The 21,286-nt window shown below is 41.5% G+C and overlaps 1 protein-coding gene across 2 annotated transcripts in view; it reads right to left on the bottom strand.

The window, feature by feature from the left end:
* KLB (klotho beta) overlaps window positions 1-21,286 on the bottom strand; it is a 37,536-nt gene that overhangs the window by 11,372 nt on the left and 4,878 nt on the right. For both annotated transcript variants that reach the window (XM_080797831.1, XM_080797832.1), the window contains exons 2-3: window positions 3,878-4,388; window positions 1,161-1,429 (exon numbers count right to left, since the gene is read on the bottom strand). In XM_080797831.1, coding sequence (XP_080653957.1) covers window positions 1,161-1,429; window positions 3,878-4,388 — 780 coding nt within the window. The remainder of the gene's footprint in view (window positions 1-1,160; window positions 1,430-3,877; window positions 4,389-21,286) is intronic.

Raw genomic sequence — 21,286 nt, 5'->3', positions numbered from 1 at the left:
CCTCATGCGGGGAAGTCCTGCATTCTAGTAAGGGGAAAACACGATCAATAAGAAAAATCCGTAAAGCAGTTATCAGGGGCTGTGGGGCGGGGGCGGGGGGCGGTGCGGCAAATGCGGAGATATTGGTCAAAGGGCACCAACTTCCGGTGACAAAATTAGGTTCTGAAGATCGGATGTACAGCGTGGTGATTATAGCTAATGATACCGTATGACATACTTTCAAGTTGCTCAGAGAATAGATCTTAAATGTTCTCACCACAGAAAGAAATGGGAATTTTGTTATGGTGGTCATCGTTTTTGGCAATACAGAAACGTATCAAGTCATCATGTTGTCCTCCTTAAACTTACACCATGTTGCATGTCCATTACCTCTGGAGAAGGCTAGAGGGAAAAAAATGTGTAAAGTACATAATAGTATGTTAGCTAGTGATGAATAGGATATACATGGGAAACAAGGAAGAAAGGGGAATGAGAGGATTGTGATTTTTTTTCTTTTTCTTTTTTTTTTTTTTTTTGGAGTGGAGGGAAGCCTTATTGAGAAGGCGGCATTTAAGGAGTAATGTAATGAAGGTGACGAGTGAGAATGGGAGACCCCACAAGGATACAGACACCTCATAAGGCAAATTATTCAAACCTATCAAAGAACAGGAACCACTTAAATCAAGGGCCACCAATAATTGGCTTTTGGCAAAACATAATCTAGAAAAAAAGTTTATAATTTTGATGCCACTGACCAATGACCAAGTTCCCTCTAGACCATATACTTCTTGAGGGCAGCCTCTCATCACCATCACCAAGGATAATTTCTGGCATATGAGAGGCTCTGGGAAAGCACTAAATCTCATCTTCCTTCCTCTTCCTCTTCCTCTCAACTCCCCTCCAGAACCTCCAAGTAATCATATTTGCTGTTGTCTGACGGCTGTCATCGAGTTCACGAAATAAAATACTGTGACCTGGGGCACCTGGGTGGCTCAGTGGGTTAAAGCCTCTGTCTTTGGCTCTCTGCTCTGCAGTGAGCCTGCTTCCCCATCTCTCTTTCTGCCTGCCTCTCTGCCTACTTGTGATCTCTGTCTGTCAAATAAATAAATAAAATCTTAAAAAAAAAAAATACCGTGACCTATTTGCACCCGTTTAGAGTTACTTCGTAAGCTGTCACTTACCTTAAGGACAGATTCGGTGACACCCCACGAGAAGTCACAGGGAAATTGACCCCGCACATCTGGGGTGGACTCCTTGAAAGTAAAACCATTTTCCTGTATGATCTGTTTGTAGTAAAGTGCCGAAGACTTGGGCTTTCTTTCTTTTTGTTTACTATTCAAATCCACATAAAATAATCCTCGGCGAGTGGTGTAAGCATCCTGCCATTCAAAGCCATCCAGGAGGGACCAGGCAGTGTAGCCAAACACTTGTATTCCATCAAACCTTATAGCTGCACAGAGGAAGAAAAGCAGAGATGTTCACTCTGGTTTGTGGTTCTGATTCGCAATCTACTGGGGGACGTGTTGCCGGGAGCATATGGGGAAACGACTTTTATCCTCATTTGCAGGCTTGTGATATACAATAGAAAATTCCTGTTGCTACTTGAAAAGCGGCAGCTATTTTCATCTGGAATGCTCCTCTCCCTTACCCACAACAAGGGAAAGACACAGTTCAAGGGTCAAGTTTAAAGTACTTCTTTGGAGCCCCGGGTGGTTCAGTCATTAGGTGTCTGCGTTCAGCACAGGTCATGATACCAGGGTCCTGGGATCAAGTCCCTCATCCGGCTCCCCACTCAGCGGGAAGCCTGCTTCACCTTATCCCACTCCCTCTGCTTGGGTTCCCTCTCTTGCTATGTCTAACTCTGTCAAATAAATAAATAAAATCTTAAAAAAATAAAAAAAAATAAAATATTCCTGAGAATATTAGTGGGCAAATCTGCGCCAGAAGACATAGAAATCCCCAGAATCCTTTGGGACCAAGGCAGATGTCTGTTCGTGACCAAGAGTGTCTCATTTCAGGCTTGGGTTAGGTCCCATTTCATCTTCTATGAAACTACCCTTTAAGGACTGAAAAATCAGCTTTGAGAATGAACATAAGTGAACGTATGTCTAAGAAGAGACAAGGACAGTGCTGTGGGAGAACGGGCCAGCAGAGGGGCAGGGGACAGGAGGCTGCTGTGCTCCTGGGAGGCTGCTCTAGGGCAAGTTTCTTAACAGAAAAGGTTGGAAAAGATCTCTCAGGGCCTTTCTAGCATTAAAAACTCTGATTTGATAACTTTTTTTTTTTTTAAGTAATCTCTATATCCAATGTAGGGCTTGAACCTATAATCCCAAGATCAAGAGTCTTGTGCTCGACCAACGGAACCAGCCAGGCGCCCCTGATTCAATAACTTTTAGGAATTGGGTAAAAATGAAATATGGAAATCAACAGCAGCAATAAAAGCAACAAATATCCAAATCAACCTCAAACTATTTTTCTTTTCTTAAAAGCTTTTCATTTCCATGCTGCTCCTTCCCACAGTTTGGCACAACAAGATCTTGCTCTCCCCGAGGACCCTCCCTGAAGGCTCTCCAGCAGAACCTTTCCTCTAGGCTTGTGACTTCTAAATTTTAATTAATCAATTAATGAATTAATCAGTTTATGTATTTATTTATTTTTAGTTTATTTACTTTTTAAAAAAAAGATTTTATTTATTTATTTGACACAGAGAGAGAGATCACAAGTAGGCAGAGAGGCAGGCAGAGAGAGGTGGGGGAAGCAGGCTCTCTGCTCAGCAGGGATTATGACCTGAGCCACCCAGGCATCCCGGCATGTGACTTCTAAAGAGAGCTACAAACTTTCAGAAAGATCTGCTGAGAATTTCTTTATATTTGGTGAAATGGAGCCAAGTTCTGTAGGGGAAAGACCTACCACAATGTGGGCTTATCTTCTGCTTCATTATTTCAACCAGCCACCTGTAGATGTCACTAGTTGAGTAGCGGAAAAGGAAGGAGGGGCTTAGTAGGGGTCAGAGAAATATCCAGGAGCAACAGAAATTACTCAGCTTTGCCATTCATGGCTCATTGTTTGTCTTCAGACCTTTTCACCATTTAGTCATGTAATAGAATAAAAAGAGCACGATTTCTTGTTTTTAAAGATTTATTTATTTATTTGAGATAGAGATCAAGTGGGGGGAGGGGAAGTGGAGAAGGGAGAAAGAGAGAAGCAGACTCCCCGCTGAGTGTGGAACCCATCATGGGGCTCGAACCCACAACTCGGAGATCACAACCTGAGCTGAAATCAAGAGTGGGATGCTCAATGATTGAGCCACCCAGGTACCCTTAAAAACAGCACAATTTCAGGAAAAGCTTTCAACGTCTTACTATGTTACTACGTCTTACTATGTCCACGTTACTACTGTTAGAAAACTTTGGGGAATATCTCTTGTAGCATATGTTCTTTTAAAAAGAATGAGATAGCTTCAGGGTACCTGGGTGGCTCAGTTGGTTAAGGGTCTGACTCTTGGTTTTGGCTCAGGTCATTATCTCAGGGTTGTGAGATGGAGCTCCGCATGGGGCTCTCTGCTCAGCTCGAAATCTGCTTGAGAATCTCTCTCTTCCTCTCTCTTTGCCCCTCCCCCCGCTCTCTCTCTCAAATAAATAAATACATTTTTAAAATCTTTAAAAAAAAAACAAACATGATACAGCCGCTTATTGCCAATTAAGGGTGTATATCTACAGTCTAGTATTATTCTGTTCCCAAACTTTTATTAAAAAAGGACATGAGAGGAACACAAAAACTCCATTAACATAGGTCAATGGGAAAACCCAACAACCACAATCACGTCTGAAGATGACTTTAAGTGTCCTATGGTGTAAGTATTCAAAGGTCTAAAAAATTGAGCTAATGTGCAACCAACCTTGAAGAACCTGGTTGAGGAAATTCTTCATCATGTAGATGGCTGTGGTGTCTTCTGTCTTCACATGACTGTCTGTGAACCAGCCGTTCTCAGCAATCAAGATCCGGGGGTTGTCATATTCCAGTTTAATCCAATTCAGCACTTCTCTTAAATTGAGTGACACATTTTGTCCCATTTTAGCCATGGTGTTCTGGGGCTTGAAATTGTTGGGTCCAAAGGAAAAGGCAAAGAAGTCAGCAGTGCCCCTCACGTCCTTCTTCTCTGCTTCAGAGAAAAGGGGTAGAATGGAGAACGACTTCTTTTTCATCATCTCTGGATAGTCTCCATCCCCGTGGATTGGGTTGGCAAACCACCCGAGCACCGAAACCATGGACTGTTGACACTTGAGTATATCCACCATGTTTTCTGATCTGTTTGGCTCAATCCAATGGGATCCCAATGTGATTGACACCAAACCCTTCTGATGTGGGCGGAAATTTGTGTTGTAGTTATGCCAAACTTTTGAATGAGCCTAATAAGAAGAAAATATCGTTATTCTTTCTTGTCCTTACTCACACGGACTGTAATTTGGCTGGTAGAGTCTTTTCATGGACAAATTAGTGACACACAGGGTGATGCAGGGGAGAGCTGTCAGGGAACCCTGATGATCTCAAAGTCTGTTCTCTGTCTGCCTTCTCCTCTGCCTTCAACGGAAAGCCTCTCCTACAGGATTGTCAAGGGGCAGGCAGAGAGTCCTGATCGAGTTCCATCTTTCTTCTCCTCTCTCTGCTCCCTTCTTGGACCCTCCTGGGGCTAAATGCAGGTGAGATATTATGCGGATTGTAGAGTTTTTTCCTCTACATAAAAAGACAAAGAGCAGGGGCACCTGGGTGGCTCAGTCATTAAGCATCTGCCTTTGGCTCAGGTCATGGTCCCAAGGTACTGGGATGGAGCCCCGCATTGGGCTCCCTGCTCGGCAGGAAGCCTGCTTCTCCTTCTCCCACTCCCCCTGCTTGTGTTCCCTCTTTTACTGTGTCTCTCTCTGTCAAATAAATAGATAAAATCTTAAAAAAAAAAAAAAAAGACCAAAGAGCAGTGATCTTTCATTGTTCTATGGAATCTCCTTTCAGCCCTAACTTAGAAGTCCAAAATAATGCACTCTCAAAATCCTGCAAATGGATAATAGAGCCCATCTCCTGGGCTTCTGAAGATTGAATGAATTAATATATGTAAAGGACTTTAGAACAGTGTCTGGCACGGAGTAACTTCTACATAAGCCATTATTATTACTACTATTACTATTATTTTTATAATATTATTATTAAGACAATTTTATTTTTAAAAGTCTTCTTTTATAACTCTATTATTATTAATATAACAGTTATTTTTTAAAAGATATTTTTTATTTATTTGACAGAGAGAGAGAGGGGTCACAAGTAGGCAGAGAGAGAGGGGGAAGCAGGCTCCCCGCCGAGCAGAGAGCCCGATGCGGGGCTCGATCCCAGGACCCTGGGATCATGACCTGAGCCGAAGGCAGAGGCTTTAACCCACTGAGCCACCCAGGTGCCCAATATAACAGTTATTATTGCCGTTATTATAAAAGGGTGGCAGGGACTACACAAAGCAGGAAAGAGTGTGGGTTTTGGGTTCGGGCTTGAAGTTCAGGAACTTACCATGTGGCCTTGGACAATTCACTTCACCTTTCTGAAATCTCTTAGTATCTTCAGCTGTGAAATGAAGTTAATACTAAAGCGCTTTGCAAAGCTGTTAGATACGATGCTAACATATATATTAAATATGTAGCATACCATAAGGCACATGGGAGGTAGTGCTCAGAGATGCCTGTTATTACTATTGGTCCTCCCAGAATTTACATTTCCAGTTGAGCTTTCTGATAACAGAGCCTCAGGATAGGTTTCCAGTCTGTTTAATAGGTACGCACTGAGTGCTAACTTAATGCTTGATTTGCCCTGCCCGGAGAGGCTGAAATAAACGGTGGGAGAATGTGCCTTCAGGAGCCAATCATCTTATTGAGAAAATAAGACTGAATGTGTGAAAATATAAATGGCATAAAATATAAATATAAATATAAATGTAAAATGGCATAAAGTAGGTCATTAAGTGAAAAATTAATGAAAAGTTTGGTGGGACGCCTGGGTGGTTCAGTGGGTTAAAGCCTCTGCCTTCGTCTCAGGTCATGATCCTGGGGTTCCGAGATCGAGCCCCGCCTGGGGCTCTCTGCTCAGCAGGGACCCTGCTTCCTCCTCTCTCTCTGCCTGCCTCTTTGCCTACTTGAGATCTCTGTCTGTCAAATAAATAAATAAAATCTTAAAAAAAAAAAAAGTTTGGTGAAGAGCCACGAGCTGTATGAGGAAGAGCAAATATCAAGTCCTACAATTAAGGACTTGAGGCTAGTTAATGCTCAAGGTCACCTTGTGACCTGGACAGGCTTAGAATTGTCCTTTATCTGTGCGACAGCATCTCTTCCCCTCAGACTTGCTTGCCTCCTGATGTCTCCTCCCAGGTGTTGCAATTTCTCCTCTTTTTGGTGTTTCCAAAACAAGTGCACAAACCCTTACTATTTCTTTTTTAATTTTATTTATTTGACAGAGAGAGAGATCACAAGCAGGCTGAGAGGCAGGCAGAGTGAGAGGGGAAGCAGGCTCCCTGCCGAGCAGAGCCCAATGTGTGGCTTGATCCCTGGACCCTGAGATCATGACCTGAGCCAAAGGCAGAGGCTTAACCCGCTGAGCCACCCAGGTGCCCCCAAACCCTTACTATTTTTAACCCACAGTATCTGCTTTCTGTTCTGTTCCGTAGCCTGTCTTTTGCTCATTAGAAGTATTTTGTATTGGGTTGAATGATCTGAAATGCCTTTATGTAGGCCCCAAACCATCAAATCTGAACAACAGTTTAAACCTAATAGATCCTAGGGCATCTGGGTGGCTCAGTCGGTTGAGGGTCGGAAGCTTAATTTCAGCTCAGGTCATGATCTTGGGCTCCTGCGCTTCCGGTTCTGGGAACCTGCTTGTCTCCCTTTCCCTCTGCTCCTCCCTCGCTCACGTGTGCACGAGGGTGGACGTGTGCTCTCTCTCTCTCTCTCTCAAATAAATAAAGGAATCTTTAAAAAAACAACAACAACCTAATAGATCCTGTGGACACTGAAAATGTTCCATAAATTGGGTTAGGATGGGGAGAGATAGCTGTTAACATAGGAAGAAAGGATTCCCAGACTGATGGATGCCTCCTTGCTTTACGCAAAAATAGCTCATTTAAATCACCCCCTGAAAGATTTTCTGAAGGAGCAGATGCTTTGAAGTATTACCTATGTTCCACCTGTCCTTGCTCAATTTTCACTGGAAGATCCCAGAATCATTTAGCACCAAAGTATTCCCAGGGATACTTAAGAATGGTCTCCTTCTGGGGAAGTTTCAGGCCACCGCCTGACTCCCAGCTTCTGGAAGGAATCACAGGGGAGCCTGGGACAGCCTTCACCTGAAGTGGTCTTAGTTGCTCTTTGTGTGCTTTTCTGGGGTTGGAATCCCAATAGAAAGACTTGAAAGCCGCTTTTTTTTTTTTTTTCTGATTTGATACAAAAGCAATCATTAGAACCCAAAGGCGGCATTCTTAGTTCTATTCTCATCTGTCCCTTAATCCCCTGCTATCGTCAGTAATTTCATAAACAAAAACTGCAGCGATCCATACGTCTACCTTCGGGGCTGTTGGGCCCTCTGATGTGTAAACTGTAAAGCACGGAACAAGCCAGATTCCAAGTCACAAACTAGCTGCCTCGCACATACGATGTCATCAGACACTAAAGGGAAGAGATGGCATCAGGAAGTGCTTATTACATCAGTCCTCCTAGGAACAAAAAATGGAGAAGGGGATTTCAAGACAGATGTTCTAGTGCCTGGTTCAGTGGCAATATGAAAGTGACGTAACCTATGATAAAATCTTGGTTGCATCAGCATTTTGAGAAATGAGGACCGCTTAGAAGACAACAGACAACGTACATTTGCAATCATTTCCAAGAGACTTTTTCGGAGACGCGCATATATAGTTACATGCACACGTGTGTGGTCATGCCCCAAGGTGACCTTCGTATTCACAGTGTGTCTTTCACCTTTGCTGCTATTTGCAGAGGCTATCGAGGTATCTAGGGTTATCTTTGCTCTGGACTGAAGACCGCTCTCCACTCTCCTGTGGGGAATGTGGGGGAGGGGCTCCGTGGGGCCTTTAGGGTTATAGCTCGATCCTGTTTGCCAAGTAAAAAGGTAAAAAGTATTGCTCCGAGTTAGTGAGTTAGACATAGATCTTGATGGAACAGAGATATCTAGGTGTGTCCTTCGGTCTGACACTCATAAAGGAGGTCTACTGGGAAAACTAAAATGGGGTGTAGGAGTTCAGCCTGGGCCCTGCAACCTTGCACAATAGTCCTTGTGCGGTTTTCAAGGTTACCCTCTATCTTGTACAAGGCCATCTACCTTTGGAATGATTGATTTAAGGGAGCTTCAACCTTTGTTCTTTAGGTTCAGTAGCTTAAAGGGGAAGTCAGCTGCTTTTTCTTTCTGAACCGGCTATCAGGGCCTGATGTCACTGAGAGACAACCAGGGGCCGAATATCTCGTTCTGTTCCTCCTTTCCTCTAATGTAGCAGCTTTCTTGGATGCCCCTGGAAGACCAGCCTCAGATAAGTTCTCTGAATGATAGGAAGCAAATAAGATAGCGGGCACAACTTTAGAAACAAGATGTAAGTGGGGGTAGAGGTCAGGAGGACATGGCGGGATGCTGGTGGAGGGCACGGGTTGAAGACAGAATAACAAACCTAGCACATCACACGTGTCCGTATTTAAGGACCCCCCCTCCCCCCCGGATCCTTTGTCGAAAGCTAACTTTCCAAATCCGTGCATGATTTTAGTCACATTGTGGTGGAAATATCTTCATGTGAACTCTGAATGTGTTTATTGTTAAAATTATTTCAGGAGTGCCTGGGTGGCTCAGTGGGTTAAGCCGCTGCCTTCGGCTCAGGTCATGGTCCCAGGGTCCTGGGATCGGGCCCCGCATAGGGCTCTCTGCTTGGTAGGGAGCCTGCTTCCCCCTCTCTCTCTGCCTGCCTCTCTGCCTACTTGCAATCTCTGTCTGTCAAATAAATAAAATCTTCAAAAAAAATTATTTCATAAAGAATCAAATAAAAACTGTTAGAGAAAATTTATTTTAAAATTCCACAATCATGGCGAACTGTTTCCATATTTCTGTGTTCCCTTCCAGCTTTTCCAGATAGGTTTCCCAGCTAAAATCACTTTGAATATTTTCCATCTTTTTACTCTTCATAACCATTCGTCAAATTGACAAAATATGGTTCACTTAGTTAGCTCTCTTTTGATAAGAATTAGCTTGTTTTTCTTTCCTTCCATCCTTCAGTCCCTCCATTTGTCCTTTCCTCCCTCTCTCCCTTTCTTCCTCCCTCTTTCCCTCCCTCCCTCCTTCCCTTCCGTCCTTCGTTCATTCCTTCCTTCCTCTTTTTTTCCCCCATTATAAATGATGTAATAACTAACTTTGGGCATATAGCTTTTAATTTGTTCGAATTATTTCCTTCTGTTAATCCCAGGAATGGGTTACCTATTTTCAAAATTGTTCTTACAGATTTCCAAATGGCTTTTTACACATTTGTCCATCCATGTGAGTGTTCCTTGACCATCTGCTTCAAAATATTGATTGCTCTATTTGGGGTTACACGTTTAGCAAGAATGATAGGAAACTGCCACTTACCTCCATGATACTATAGGGGAAATGACCCAGGTCTTGAAAGCAGGACACACAGGCTCTAGTACTGGCTCTCTTGCTAACTGGCTTTATCATCTTGGATAAATCATCCCCTCCCGGTAGCCTCAGTTCTCCCTCTGTCATTCTAGCTAAAAGGAAACACGCTAGAGAATAATTGTGAAGACTGAATGAGGTAATACATGTGAAGACCCTATGAAGACTACAAAAATGTACATTTGAAGTACTTCAAAAGACGAAGCTGAAAATAATGTAACTTGCTGTGGGAAGAAGCCATGGCGGGAAGTCTGCGTGGGCAGGAAGCGTGTTCTGCAGCTGGTTCTCCCTTACCTCTTGAGATTTACTGCTAGATATGTGTGTACTTGTTTGTTTTCTGCAGCTGACTGAGTTTTAGTCATCGTCCGTTTGAATTGAGATCAATTTCAGTTTGATTGGATGGCGCTAGAGGGTAATATACTAGGGGAAATAAGTCAGTCAGAGAAAGACGAATACCATAGGATCTCACTCATATGTGGAATTTAGGAAACAAAACCAATGAACATAGGGGAAGGGGAAGAAAGAAAAGAGGGAGAGGGAAGCAGACCATAAGAGACTCTTAACTGAAGAGAACAAACTGAGGGTTGATGGAGGGAGGTGGGTGGGGGATGGGCAGAGTGGGTGACAGGGATTAAGGAGGACACTTGTTATGATGACACTGGCTATTCCATGTAAGTGACGAATCACTAAATTCTATACCTGAAAACAGATATAATAAAAATTATAATTTCAATTTGATTCACTGATTCGTTTGTTTCATCTACTCAGCACTTCTTTATAATAGTCTCAAGTTTTCTGCTAATTACAATCGCTGCCCTTCCAGATTATTTAACATTCATTCATCCATTTCCGCCTTCCACAGATGTTTATTAGGGGCTTAAGGTATGCAGACTTTGCTGTTCATTGTTAAAAAATATGTGACTGGGGGCACCTGGGTGGCTCAGTGGGTTAAGGCCTCTGCCTTCAGCTTAGGTCATGATCCCAGGGTCTTGGGATAGAGCCCCACATCGGGCTCTCTGCTCAGCGGGGAGCCTGCTTCCTCCTCTCTCTCTGCCTGCCTCTCTGCCTACTTGTGATCTCTGTCTGTCAAATAAATTAAAAAAAAATATATGTGACTGTTACTTCATTACAAATATATTATGTGGGTATACCTGGCTAGCCCAGTCCGTGGGGCATGTGACTCTTAATCTCGGGGTTGGGAGTTCGAGCGCCATGTTGGTTGTAGAGATCACTTAAAAACAAAAGCTTAAATAATATAGTATAAAATAAACTATGTGACTGTTATTCCTTTAATTTTTTTTTTGAATCTTGAAACTCTTGGAAGCAATATCTTACCCTCATTATACTTAGGAGAGATCTTAAATATTAACAAAAGTTTCCACTTTTCATAGAGGAAATGTTTACCTATGCTATTTTAATGGTTTAAATTCACATTTTCCTTTTCTTTTTTTTTTTTAAAGATTTTATTTATGTATTTGAGAGACACACACAGAGAGAGAGAGAGAGAGAGAGAGAGCCAGAGTGAGCAAGGAGAGGGGATATGAAGGGGGGAAGGCAGGGGCAGAGGGAGAAGGAGAAGCAGGTTTCCCGGTGAGCAGGGATGACCCAAGGCTCGATCCCAGGACCCCAGGATCATGACCTGAGCCAAGGCAGACCCTTAACTGATGGAACCATGGAGGATCCACCTCTCCAAAAGCAAACAAAACAAAACAATATGCTTAAGAATTATGAGAACAAAAAGGAAATATGGCTGAAAAGATGTGAAGAGCCATAACTGACATGTCGGATATTTTTTAAGTTAATAGGACATGCAGGAATCAGGAAATTATCCACCTACGACACTTGGTGTTGCCTATATTCTTAAACCTTTTATTTCCGGGAGCCACCAAGGTGCCCCTCAAATTCGTTTCCTATAGTTGGAATAGTTCAGTAGTGATCATATTAAAATTTGTTTTAATGAATTTTCCTCTTATTTTCTTTTCAACCATCATATTTTCAAATGATTCTAACAAATCTTTGCTTGTTATCAGTGTGTTTAGTTTCAGGATTTCCACATAGGAATCATGTAAAAATTAAACTCCAATGTATTTGTTTCTTCAAAAACATGGTTTTAGGGATACCTGGGTGACTCAGTGGGTTAAAGCCTCTGCCTTCGACTCAGGTCATGATCTCAGGGTCCTGGGATCCAGCCCCGCATCAGGCTCTCTGCTCGGCAGAGAACCTGCTTCCTCCTCTCTCTCCGCCTGCCTCTCTGCCTACTTGTGATCTCTGTCTGTCAAATAAAAAAATAAAATCTTTAAAAAAAAAAAACCAAAAAACCCACGGTTTTAACATTGTTACAGAATTCTAATTGCAATGATATTATTACTAAATTCAACTAATGCTTGAGTCAGAGTCTAAACTGGCAATGCAGAGGGGAAAAAAGGTCCAGAATAAAGCTCATCATTAATTAAGTGAAGCATCTGTGGGTTTCCCCAGATATTGGAAGGGAGCTTAGAAGAAATCAATAGCAGCAAATTGATGCTTAACTAAAGTTCAATTTCCTTGCCCAAGGAGAACACTGACGTGCCAACTCTCCAGAGGTTGGAATGGTATTTTCAGCTTCCTGTTATTATTATATTAACAATTGGGATCCTGTTGGTAATTTTTTCATGCAAAAGGACCATATCTCAGAGTATAATCGAAGCTAAAATGACCAGGATGAGTGACTTGCAGCTTTTCCTGAGGATTTAGGAAGGAAGAGTTAAAGACAGTCAATGCAGAAGCCACTGTGGAAGTTACAAATAACACCATTATTCCAATAAGGAAAATAAGACCTACTAGTTTTAGGTCCGGCAACAAAGGCAGATTTCCCGTGAACGCCTCACTTGCGTAGGTCCCTATAAAATGTTAGGTGGGTTGGAAGCCAGGTTGTATTTAGAAGCATATATTTTTTTAAGATTTTATTTATTTATTTGACAGACAGAGATCACAAGCAGGCAGAGAGGCAGGCAGAGAGAGGAGGAAGCAGGATCCCCGCTGAGCAGAGAGCCCGATGCGGGGCTCGATCCCAGGACCCTAGGATCATGACCTGAGCCGAAGGCAGAGGCTTTAACCCACTGAGCCACCCAGGTGTCCCTGTGTTCATACTTATGGGGGTATTTTCTCACAGAGGGTTCCCCCAGGTTGTATGTCTCAGGCCGATGCATGGTAGAACCATGCCTGGTCTATGAGCTTCTCGAGTGCAGACTGTCTGTCTCGTTCACAATTGTTCAGAGAGAAGCCCAGAGAAAAGCCTGGCATAGAATCCTTGCTGATGCCCAGTAGGGATCAGCTAGTTAGCTGGTCATCTGCCAGACGATGTTGGTCATATAGCCCCCGTGAAGCAGATGTCATTTTTTCCATTTTAGAAAAGAAACTGAAGTTCACAGAGGCTGAACACGGGGAAAGCTAGGATTTGAACCTTACCAAACCATCCTGCCTTCTCTATGTCTCATCAGCTCTTTTTTTTTTTTTTTTTAAATTTACTTATTGAGAGATAGAGCATGAGAGACAGAGAGAGCACATGAGCAGTGGGAAGGAGCAGAGGGAGAGGGAAAAGCAGATGCCCCACTGAGCAGAGAGCCTGATGCAAGACTCAATCCTGGGACCCCTGAGATCATGACCTGAGCCAAAGGCAGACGCTTAACTGACTGAGCCACCCAGGTGCCCCGTCCTATCAATTCTAAATTTTGAAGCAGTTGGGGACCATTTGACACGAACCACAACATACTATTTTACTTTTTTTATTTTTTTTATTTTTTTTATTTTTTTTTTAAAGATTTTATTTATTTATTTGACAGACAGAGATCACAAGTAGGCAGAGAGGCAGGCAGAGAGAGAGGAGGAAGCAGGCTCCCTGCTGAGCAGAGAGCCTGATGCGGGGCTCGATCCCAGGACCCTGGGATCATGACCTGAGCCGAAGGCAGAGGCTTTAACCCACTGAGCCACCCAGGCGCCCCCACAACATACTATTTTAAAATTAAATGTTAAATTAATTTCTGCTGTACTTGATTAGAATTGATTAAAAGAGCTGAACAGGGATAGAATGAGGGTATTGTAGCCTACTCTAGCATGCTGAGAAGATATCTATTATGTCTGAAATTCAGGATCACCTACAAAGGTCAAGGAGGACTTTCCAGGAAATTTGGGGTTTTCAGAAAGCCATGTGGTTGTCCAAGTGCCCAGCACGGCATGGTACGTTCGTGTGTAATTCCCTGGGCTTCTTTCCGAGAACCAGCAAAGTTGGCATTAGATATTGTCCTCACTGGTGTCAGAGGCTAAATGAGCCCTTAGGGACCACATCCACACTTGACCATCTTGACTGAGGATCCAGGTCTTTACACTGTTGTAAACGTTAAAATCTGGAAGGGAGGAGAGCATTCCCCACAGCACAATTTCCAAGAAAATCACAATGAAATGGTCCTTAAAGATGAGTGACTTTCATGATCAAATAGAACAGAACAGTGATTAAATTACAGAACCATAGAAAATGAATCATATAAATAGTAATAAGAACTAACATGGACGGATCTTGTGCCAGATGTGCTGGACACTGCTCTAAAGTGTTTCCCACGTACTATCTCATTTAATCCTCGTTCAAGAGAATTATGGTAGGTACTCTAAGCATTCTACTTTAGAGGAGAGGAGACCAAGGGGGAAGAAATTTGAATAAATAATCTGTCCAGTTTCACAAACTAAGTCAGCATGCTGTATTGCTCCAAGTTTTTTTTTTTTCTTTTTTAAGATTTTATTTATTTATTTGACGGAGAAAGAAAGACAGCAAGAGGGAATACAAGCAGGGGGAGTAGGACTGGGAGAAGTAGGCTCCCCACTGAGCAGGGAGCCTGATGCGGGACTCAATCCCAAGACCCTGGGATCATGACCTGTGCCGAAGGCAGACACAACGACTGAGCCACCCAGGTGCCCTATTGCTCCAAGTTCTGTGCTCTTGCCTGCTAAGTTGGGTTAGAGGATGGACCTGAGACTTGGCCCTGGACCTGGACCTTGAACTTGATCCAATCTTCAAAAATCTCCTCTTTGTGGATGAGATGCCCAAGCCCAAGACATAAGTGACTTGCCCAAGGTCTCAGGGGCAAAGCTAGAATTAGAATGAAGTCTTTCGGCTTCCTCAGTCGCTGTCATTTCCAGGACATTCCGCACCTTAATCTGTACGCCTTTGAAGCATACTTTTATGCCATAGACACAGAGGCCCCGAAACAAGGGCCAGCACACCCTGAAAGCCGTGTGACAGTTTTCGGGTCCCAACGACACTCTCAGGGAAGAGCTGAGCTGTGAGTCCTGGTGTTGATGACACCCTCATGTCCCCTTACCAGCTGGGACACCACAGCAGTACCCAGACAAACCGAGAGAATTCACCAGCGTTACCTTCTGCTTAATTTTTTCCCTCCTTTATAGAAATTACACACAACAGCAAAAGCAAGTTGCAAAATATCATTTGACCTCTTTCCTTCAATCCACAGCTATTATGATCTCCTTCTCTTCACTCTGCATTCATTCACACTGACTAATTGTTTAAATTCAAGTCTACAAATACTTACTTAACATATACAAGGCACTTTGGTAGGCATTCAGAAAAAAAAAAAAATAACATTAAAAGATAGCTCCTGCCTTCAGATGAACTATAACCTCTGATAGGAAAGAGAAGGGCAGATAGACAGGGATAAAAGCAGGATATTTTTGGATTTCAATTAATCAGAGGCGATAATCAAAATTTAATGTAAGAATATGATGCAAATTTTGTAAAAGAAGTGACTGTATGTATGTGTTCATATACACATAGAAAAGTATTTGGACATTGAATAAGATACTAGCAGTTGTTCCTTCCGGGGTGTGGGGCTGGGAAGCAAGGAAAAAGGAGACTATTCATTTTTGACTTTATGTCTCTCTGTATTGGTTGAGTGTTTTGCAGTAAAAATGCATTCTTTTTATAATTTATTTATTTAAGATTTTATTTATTTATTTATTTATTTATTTATCAGAGAGAGAGAGAGTGCACAAACAGGGGGAGCGGCAGGCAGAGGGAGAAGCAGGCTCCCCACTGAGCAAGGAAGCCCGATGACCCTGAGACCACGACCTGAGCCCAAGGCAGACCCTTTACCCACTGAGCTGCCCAGGTGTCCCTATTTTTGTAGTTTAAAAAAGTCAAGAGAACTGGTTGAAACAAATGGTTTCTGTCCGCTAATTCAATTGTTGTACGTTGTTACTCTTTAGTTTCTCTAAAGTTCCAAAAATCTCAGAGGAAAAAACAGAAACTTAAGTAAAAAATTGTTATTCTAGGGGCACCTGGCTGGCTCATTCGGCTCAGGTCACGATCTCGAGGTCCTGGGATGAAGCCCTGTATCAGACTCCCTGCTCACCGTGGAGTCTGCTTGTCCTTCTCCCTCTGCTCCTCTGCCCCTACTCGTGCTCTCTCTCTCAAATGAATTTAAAAAAGATTTTTTAAAAATTACTTAAAAATATTTTAGGCTTTTAATAGATGCCCTTAATTCTGGAAATTGCAGTGCTTATCCAACTGCTGAATTATCTATTACCAATGTCACTCTACAATGAACTAATAGTCTTATTTATTCATCAGCTGGTTTGAGAAATATTTATACAAAGAAGAACTGAACTAACAACTAAGGAGAGCATGAGGAAAAACTTGATGAAAATACTTTTAGGGGCGCCTGGGTGGCTCAGTGGGTTAAGCCTCTGCCTTCGGTTTGGGTCGTGATCAGGGTCCTGGGATCGGGCCCTGCATCGGGCTCTCTGAGAGGGGAGCCTGCTTCCCCCTCTTTCTCTGCCTGCCTGTCTGCCTCCTTGTGATCTCTCTCTCTCTGTCAAATAAATAAATGAAATCTTTAAAAAAATGTTGTTATTCTAGATTCCATTGTCTAATAAAGAATGTCTTTTTGGGGCGCCTGGGTGGTTCAGTCAGTTAAGTGTCTGCCTTCTGCTCAGGTCATGATAGCAGGGTCCTGGGATCCAGCCCACTGAGCGGGTCTGCCTGCTGCTCCCCCAGCTTGTAATCTCTCTGTGTCAAATAAATACATAAAATCTTAGGGAAAAAAAGGATGCCTTTTTACTCCATAGTAGTGTGTTGATATTCAAAGGGAAAAGCAGGAGACATACAACACATATACAGATAACATAAAAGAAGAATGATAGTGGTAAACCCCAGCCCTCTTTTTAAAGATTTAGTCACATAATCTCTGGTCAAGATATGACACTATGAAGAACCCATCAGTACACTGCCCCCAGTACTAAAGATCGGGGTTTCCCCAGCCGGGAGACATACCCCAAATACTTTCCGGAAGATTGCCCAGGAACCATTTGAATGGCGTCAGCGATTCACTCTTCCCTGGTGAAGAAGTTAAAGGTCTGGATCTTTTCTCTGCCTTCCTACCACTTCGCAGCAACAGAATCCTTCTTTCACGTTTAATGGTTTAATGACTCCCTCGTCTTCGAACATAGACTAAATGAGTGTTGAGTTTTCTCAGTAAGATTTTTCATATGCAATTAATTTTTTATATACAATTAAATGGCTTATTGTACTCTACCAGCAAATGTAACGTTTTCCTCTGTTCATTTCTTACATCATATCTAGCACGGCTTTCAGTGTTTATAGTATTTTCTGATCTCTAGTTGGGCCAAGTTTTCCATGTATGAGAGTGTCCGTATCAAATCAAGCTGTTTAAATATGATCATAATGTTATTCTTTGAACATTTATAATTACATTTATTTAAACTCTTGTTAATCATTCACTGAAGTATAACTTTTTCTACTTAACGATTAGAAAAAGTAAATATTGTTCTCTTGAAGTTTTTAGAAAACTGTCTTCTATAAATAGGTTTTTTTAAAAATAGAACTCATATCTAACCATGGTATTTTGGTTATGGGAACTGCCTTTGACAATTCTTACCCACAGGCAGTTTTTATCTTTTTATTCAAATTTGATTAGAAATGCCTCTAAGGACGCTAGTCTTAACTTGTTGGATCGTTACTTCCTATATTTTGTTAGAGGTGTCTTAGATCTTAAGGGAGATGAGTTGGGATTATAATACAGGTATCATGGATTAACTAATTCAATGAATAATTGTGTTAACATTTATTTAAACTTCAGCTGGTTTTGCCAAGGGCACACAGAAAGGATCGAACATTACTTTAATGGGACACTAAATTTGTGAGCAAATAAAACTCTAGAATCTTGGGAACGCATGGGAAATACCATGGTTAATGTATGAATCAAGGATAAATTTTTTTTTAAGATTTTATTTATTCATTTGTCAGAGAGAGAGAGAGAACCAAGCAGGGAGAGTGGCAGGGGGAGGGAGAACAGGCTCCCCGCTGAGCAGGGAGTCCAATGTGGGGCTCTATCCCCACCCCTGGGATCATGACCCAAACTGAAGGCAGACTCTTAGTCAACTGAGCCACTCAGGCGTCCCAGGGATAAACTTTTCATAGATTTTTTGGTGGGGGGAAAAACATGTCGATGGACGGTTCTGGTCTTTAAATAGGCAAAGTGAAGTTAAATGTCTGTGAGTCAGCATCAATGCAAGTGGCTTCCATGGGCTTCAAGACCACAAATTGTTCTTTTTCACCGAAGCTAGGTAGCTGATTCATGTCATCAAACCTTGTTAGCTTGGATTTGGATGGGTAAGATTTGAATTTTGGCTCTGACAACTATTAAAGGATAAAAAAAACCCTTTCCATTTCAAAATATTATACTTAGTCTTCAGCTATTGGTGGGGGCTTAGACAGAAGAGGTTTAAAAAATGACGTTTAATCTATTTAAATGTGCCTGTGAAACACTGCAGCCCTCTTGTTCAAGAAAGTAGTTGCAGCATACAAATTCTGTTGGCAAAGAAGTCTTGGCTATTAATCGTGTGATGTGATTTTCACATCATTGGTGTGTCTTGAATTTTAACACTAAATTTTGGTTAGGAATTGTAATAGGGCCTTTAAGAAGTGTACTACATAAAGACAATTGTTTTCTTTTAAAATAAAAATAATCTCTTTACTTCTTTTATTTTTTTAATTTTTTTTTTTTTTTTATTTTTTTAATTTTTAAAAAACATTTTATTTATTTGACAGACAGAGATCGCAAGTAGGCAGAGAGGCAGGCAGAGAGAGAGAGGGGGAAGCAGGCTCCCCGCTGAGCAGAGAGCCTGATGTGGGACTCCATCCCAGGACCCTGAGACCATGACCTGAGCCGAAGGCAGAGGCTTAACCCACTGAGCCACTCAGGCACCCACTTCTTTTATTTTTTTTACTTTTAATTATGGAAATGTTCATAACGTATAAAAATGGAAAGAATACTATAGTGAGCCTTCATGAACACATTACTCAGTTTCAAGTGTCTTCAATATTCTGTAGCTTGTTTCAGGATGGGCTTTTAATGTAAAATTTTTTAGTAGAAACAGGCATACATTATTGATTTGCTTGTTTTGAAAAGACTATGTGTTAATGCCAGAATCCATGCTGGGGTGTGTGTGTGTGTGTGTGTGTGTGTGTGTGTGCCTGAAATCCAATTTTATTCAATGGGAGTTTTAAATCCTTTCTAGGACAAGGTAGATCTTCCTTAAATAGAAAATAATCAATTGAATTATTTATTGAATACTTAACACAAACCCAGCCTGGTGTGAGCTTCTCTGAGGGAATGATGCCAAGAAATATTAAGACATAATTCCACAAAGAGGTAGAAAAATAGGGAATAAATCAAGTTTTATCCCAGGCTCAGGAACACATTGGTGAGGCCTCGACCTTGAGCAGAGTTTCCCAAGATTTCTCGTCTTGAAAGCCTCTTTCACAGTATTAAGCAATATCTTGAACCCCTGAGGAATTTGAAAAATAATTTCATCATTTGCGTGTGATATACAAAAAAGTGTTGGCATGTACTTTATTTTACATAAGCCTGCTTTGTTAAAAATTGTATTGAAAAGTTTATGTTAAATAAATTGAAAATATTCAGAAAATAAATTATGGATATTTAAGATGCTCCTATAACATGTGCATAAATATTAGCATTTTCCCATTTAATAGTGTTACATTATTCAAACTATTTTAATTACACAAGAAAAAGCATTTTATGACACGTTTTAAAATGGCACACTGTGTTTGGTTTTACGACCAAATGTTTTAACGTGGTGTTTTCCAAGTCTGATACACCCTCTTCCTTGTGCACTTTGTGCAAAGTCATCACTTCAGGTGTAACGAAGATGAAATTTTTTGTTAAATGTTACATACTTATTTTAAGGGTATTTGACTGGCCTCATGTATTGCAGGAAAAAATTTCATTTCAAAATAAGCATTTTAAAGAAAAACATTTTAGTAAATAATGGTACACGTGGCACTTGGATATGCAAACAAACCAAAAACAAAACAAAACAAAACAAACCCAAAACCCCAAAACCAAACCCAGCAAAAAAACCCAACATGAAGCCATGTACAAAAAACCCGAACTTTGTTGTGGCATCAAAAATGGATAAAAATTGCTTACGTTTGTTTGAATCCTTGAATTTTGCTTTTGAAAAAGTATAAGCTTTCAAAAAATACAGTTGGTGTTCAGTTCGTGACTAAGTAAGTCTCTGAGAGAAACCATTGGGGGCAGCTCTCACCAACAACGTGAGCTAGTGGGGCAGTCTTTATTCTCAATGTGTGAAAAGCCATACTAGACATAAACTAATTTAGAGTTTATCTACGCTTGAGATGATTTTCTTTTTTGTTTTGTTTTGTTTTGTTTTGTTTTTTTTGAGACGATTTTCTAAAATTGAGGGAATTTTATATCCCTCATACAAATTCTATTTCAAAATCCTTGATATTTATGCTTCATGTCTTTGGCCCAGTTGTCTAGTATAGGTTCCTATCAGTGCTTTTCAGGAGAGGGAAAGGAGAGGAATTTTGCCTCCCATTTGGCAATGTCTGGAGACAGTTTTGGTGTCATAAGCCTGGGGACAAGGGAGTTACTATCCTCTAGTGGGGAGAGGCCAAGGATAGGCCTAAGCATTCTACATTGCACAGAACACCCCACCACAGAAAAGAATTACTTGACCCGAAGTGTCAATAGTCCTGAGGTTGAGAAATCCTGACACTATGTAAACAGTACATGTCTACGAAAGATAAAAATTTAAAGCAATGAAGTCAAAACTATCAGGGAAGCTATTTTGTGGCGTAATAAACTGAATGACTTCCCCTCTCACGAGCAAACTCATCTCCCTCAACTTCTGTGCATGTTTACTTAGGGGCTTTCAGATGTTCCCTTTTAAGGGGGGGGGCTACAAATTAAAATTTTCATGCATATTTATTGGCTTAAAAATAGAAAAAAAAACAGACATCTTAACTGCATTTACTAATGTGAAAACTTGGGGCTTTGCTGATCTGAGGGATGAGAGCAAGAGGGCATACAGGCTGGAATCCATCTCGAGGATTTTAAAAACTGAACTTGAAAGAGAGAAATCTTTCTTCTGCAGAAGAGAGAAGGATGCCAACCCCCAAGAAGGAAAGGACACGAGAGAGCGAGATAAAGGGCTTCTGACAATGTTCTCATTACGGGGTCATTCGTCCTTTGATTTGGTTACTGAGCCTGGGAATCAT

This window comes from Martes martes, assembly GCF_963455335.1.
Source record: "Martes martes genome assembly, chromosome: 2".
Classification (NCBI taxonomy): domain Eukaryota; kingdom Metazoa; phylum Chordata; class Mammalia; order Carnivora; family Mustelidae; genus Martes; species Martes martes.
The sequence above is the reverse complement of the archived record's forward strand: the minus strand, read 5'-3'. Positions and strand labels throughout refer to the sequence as shown.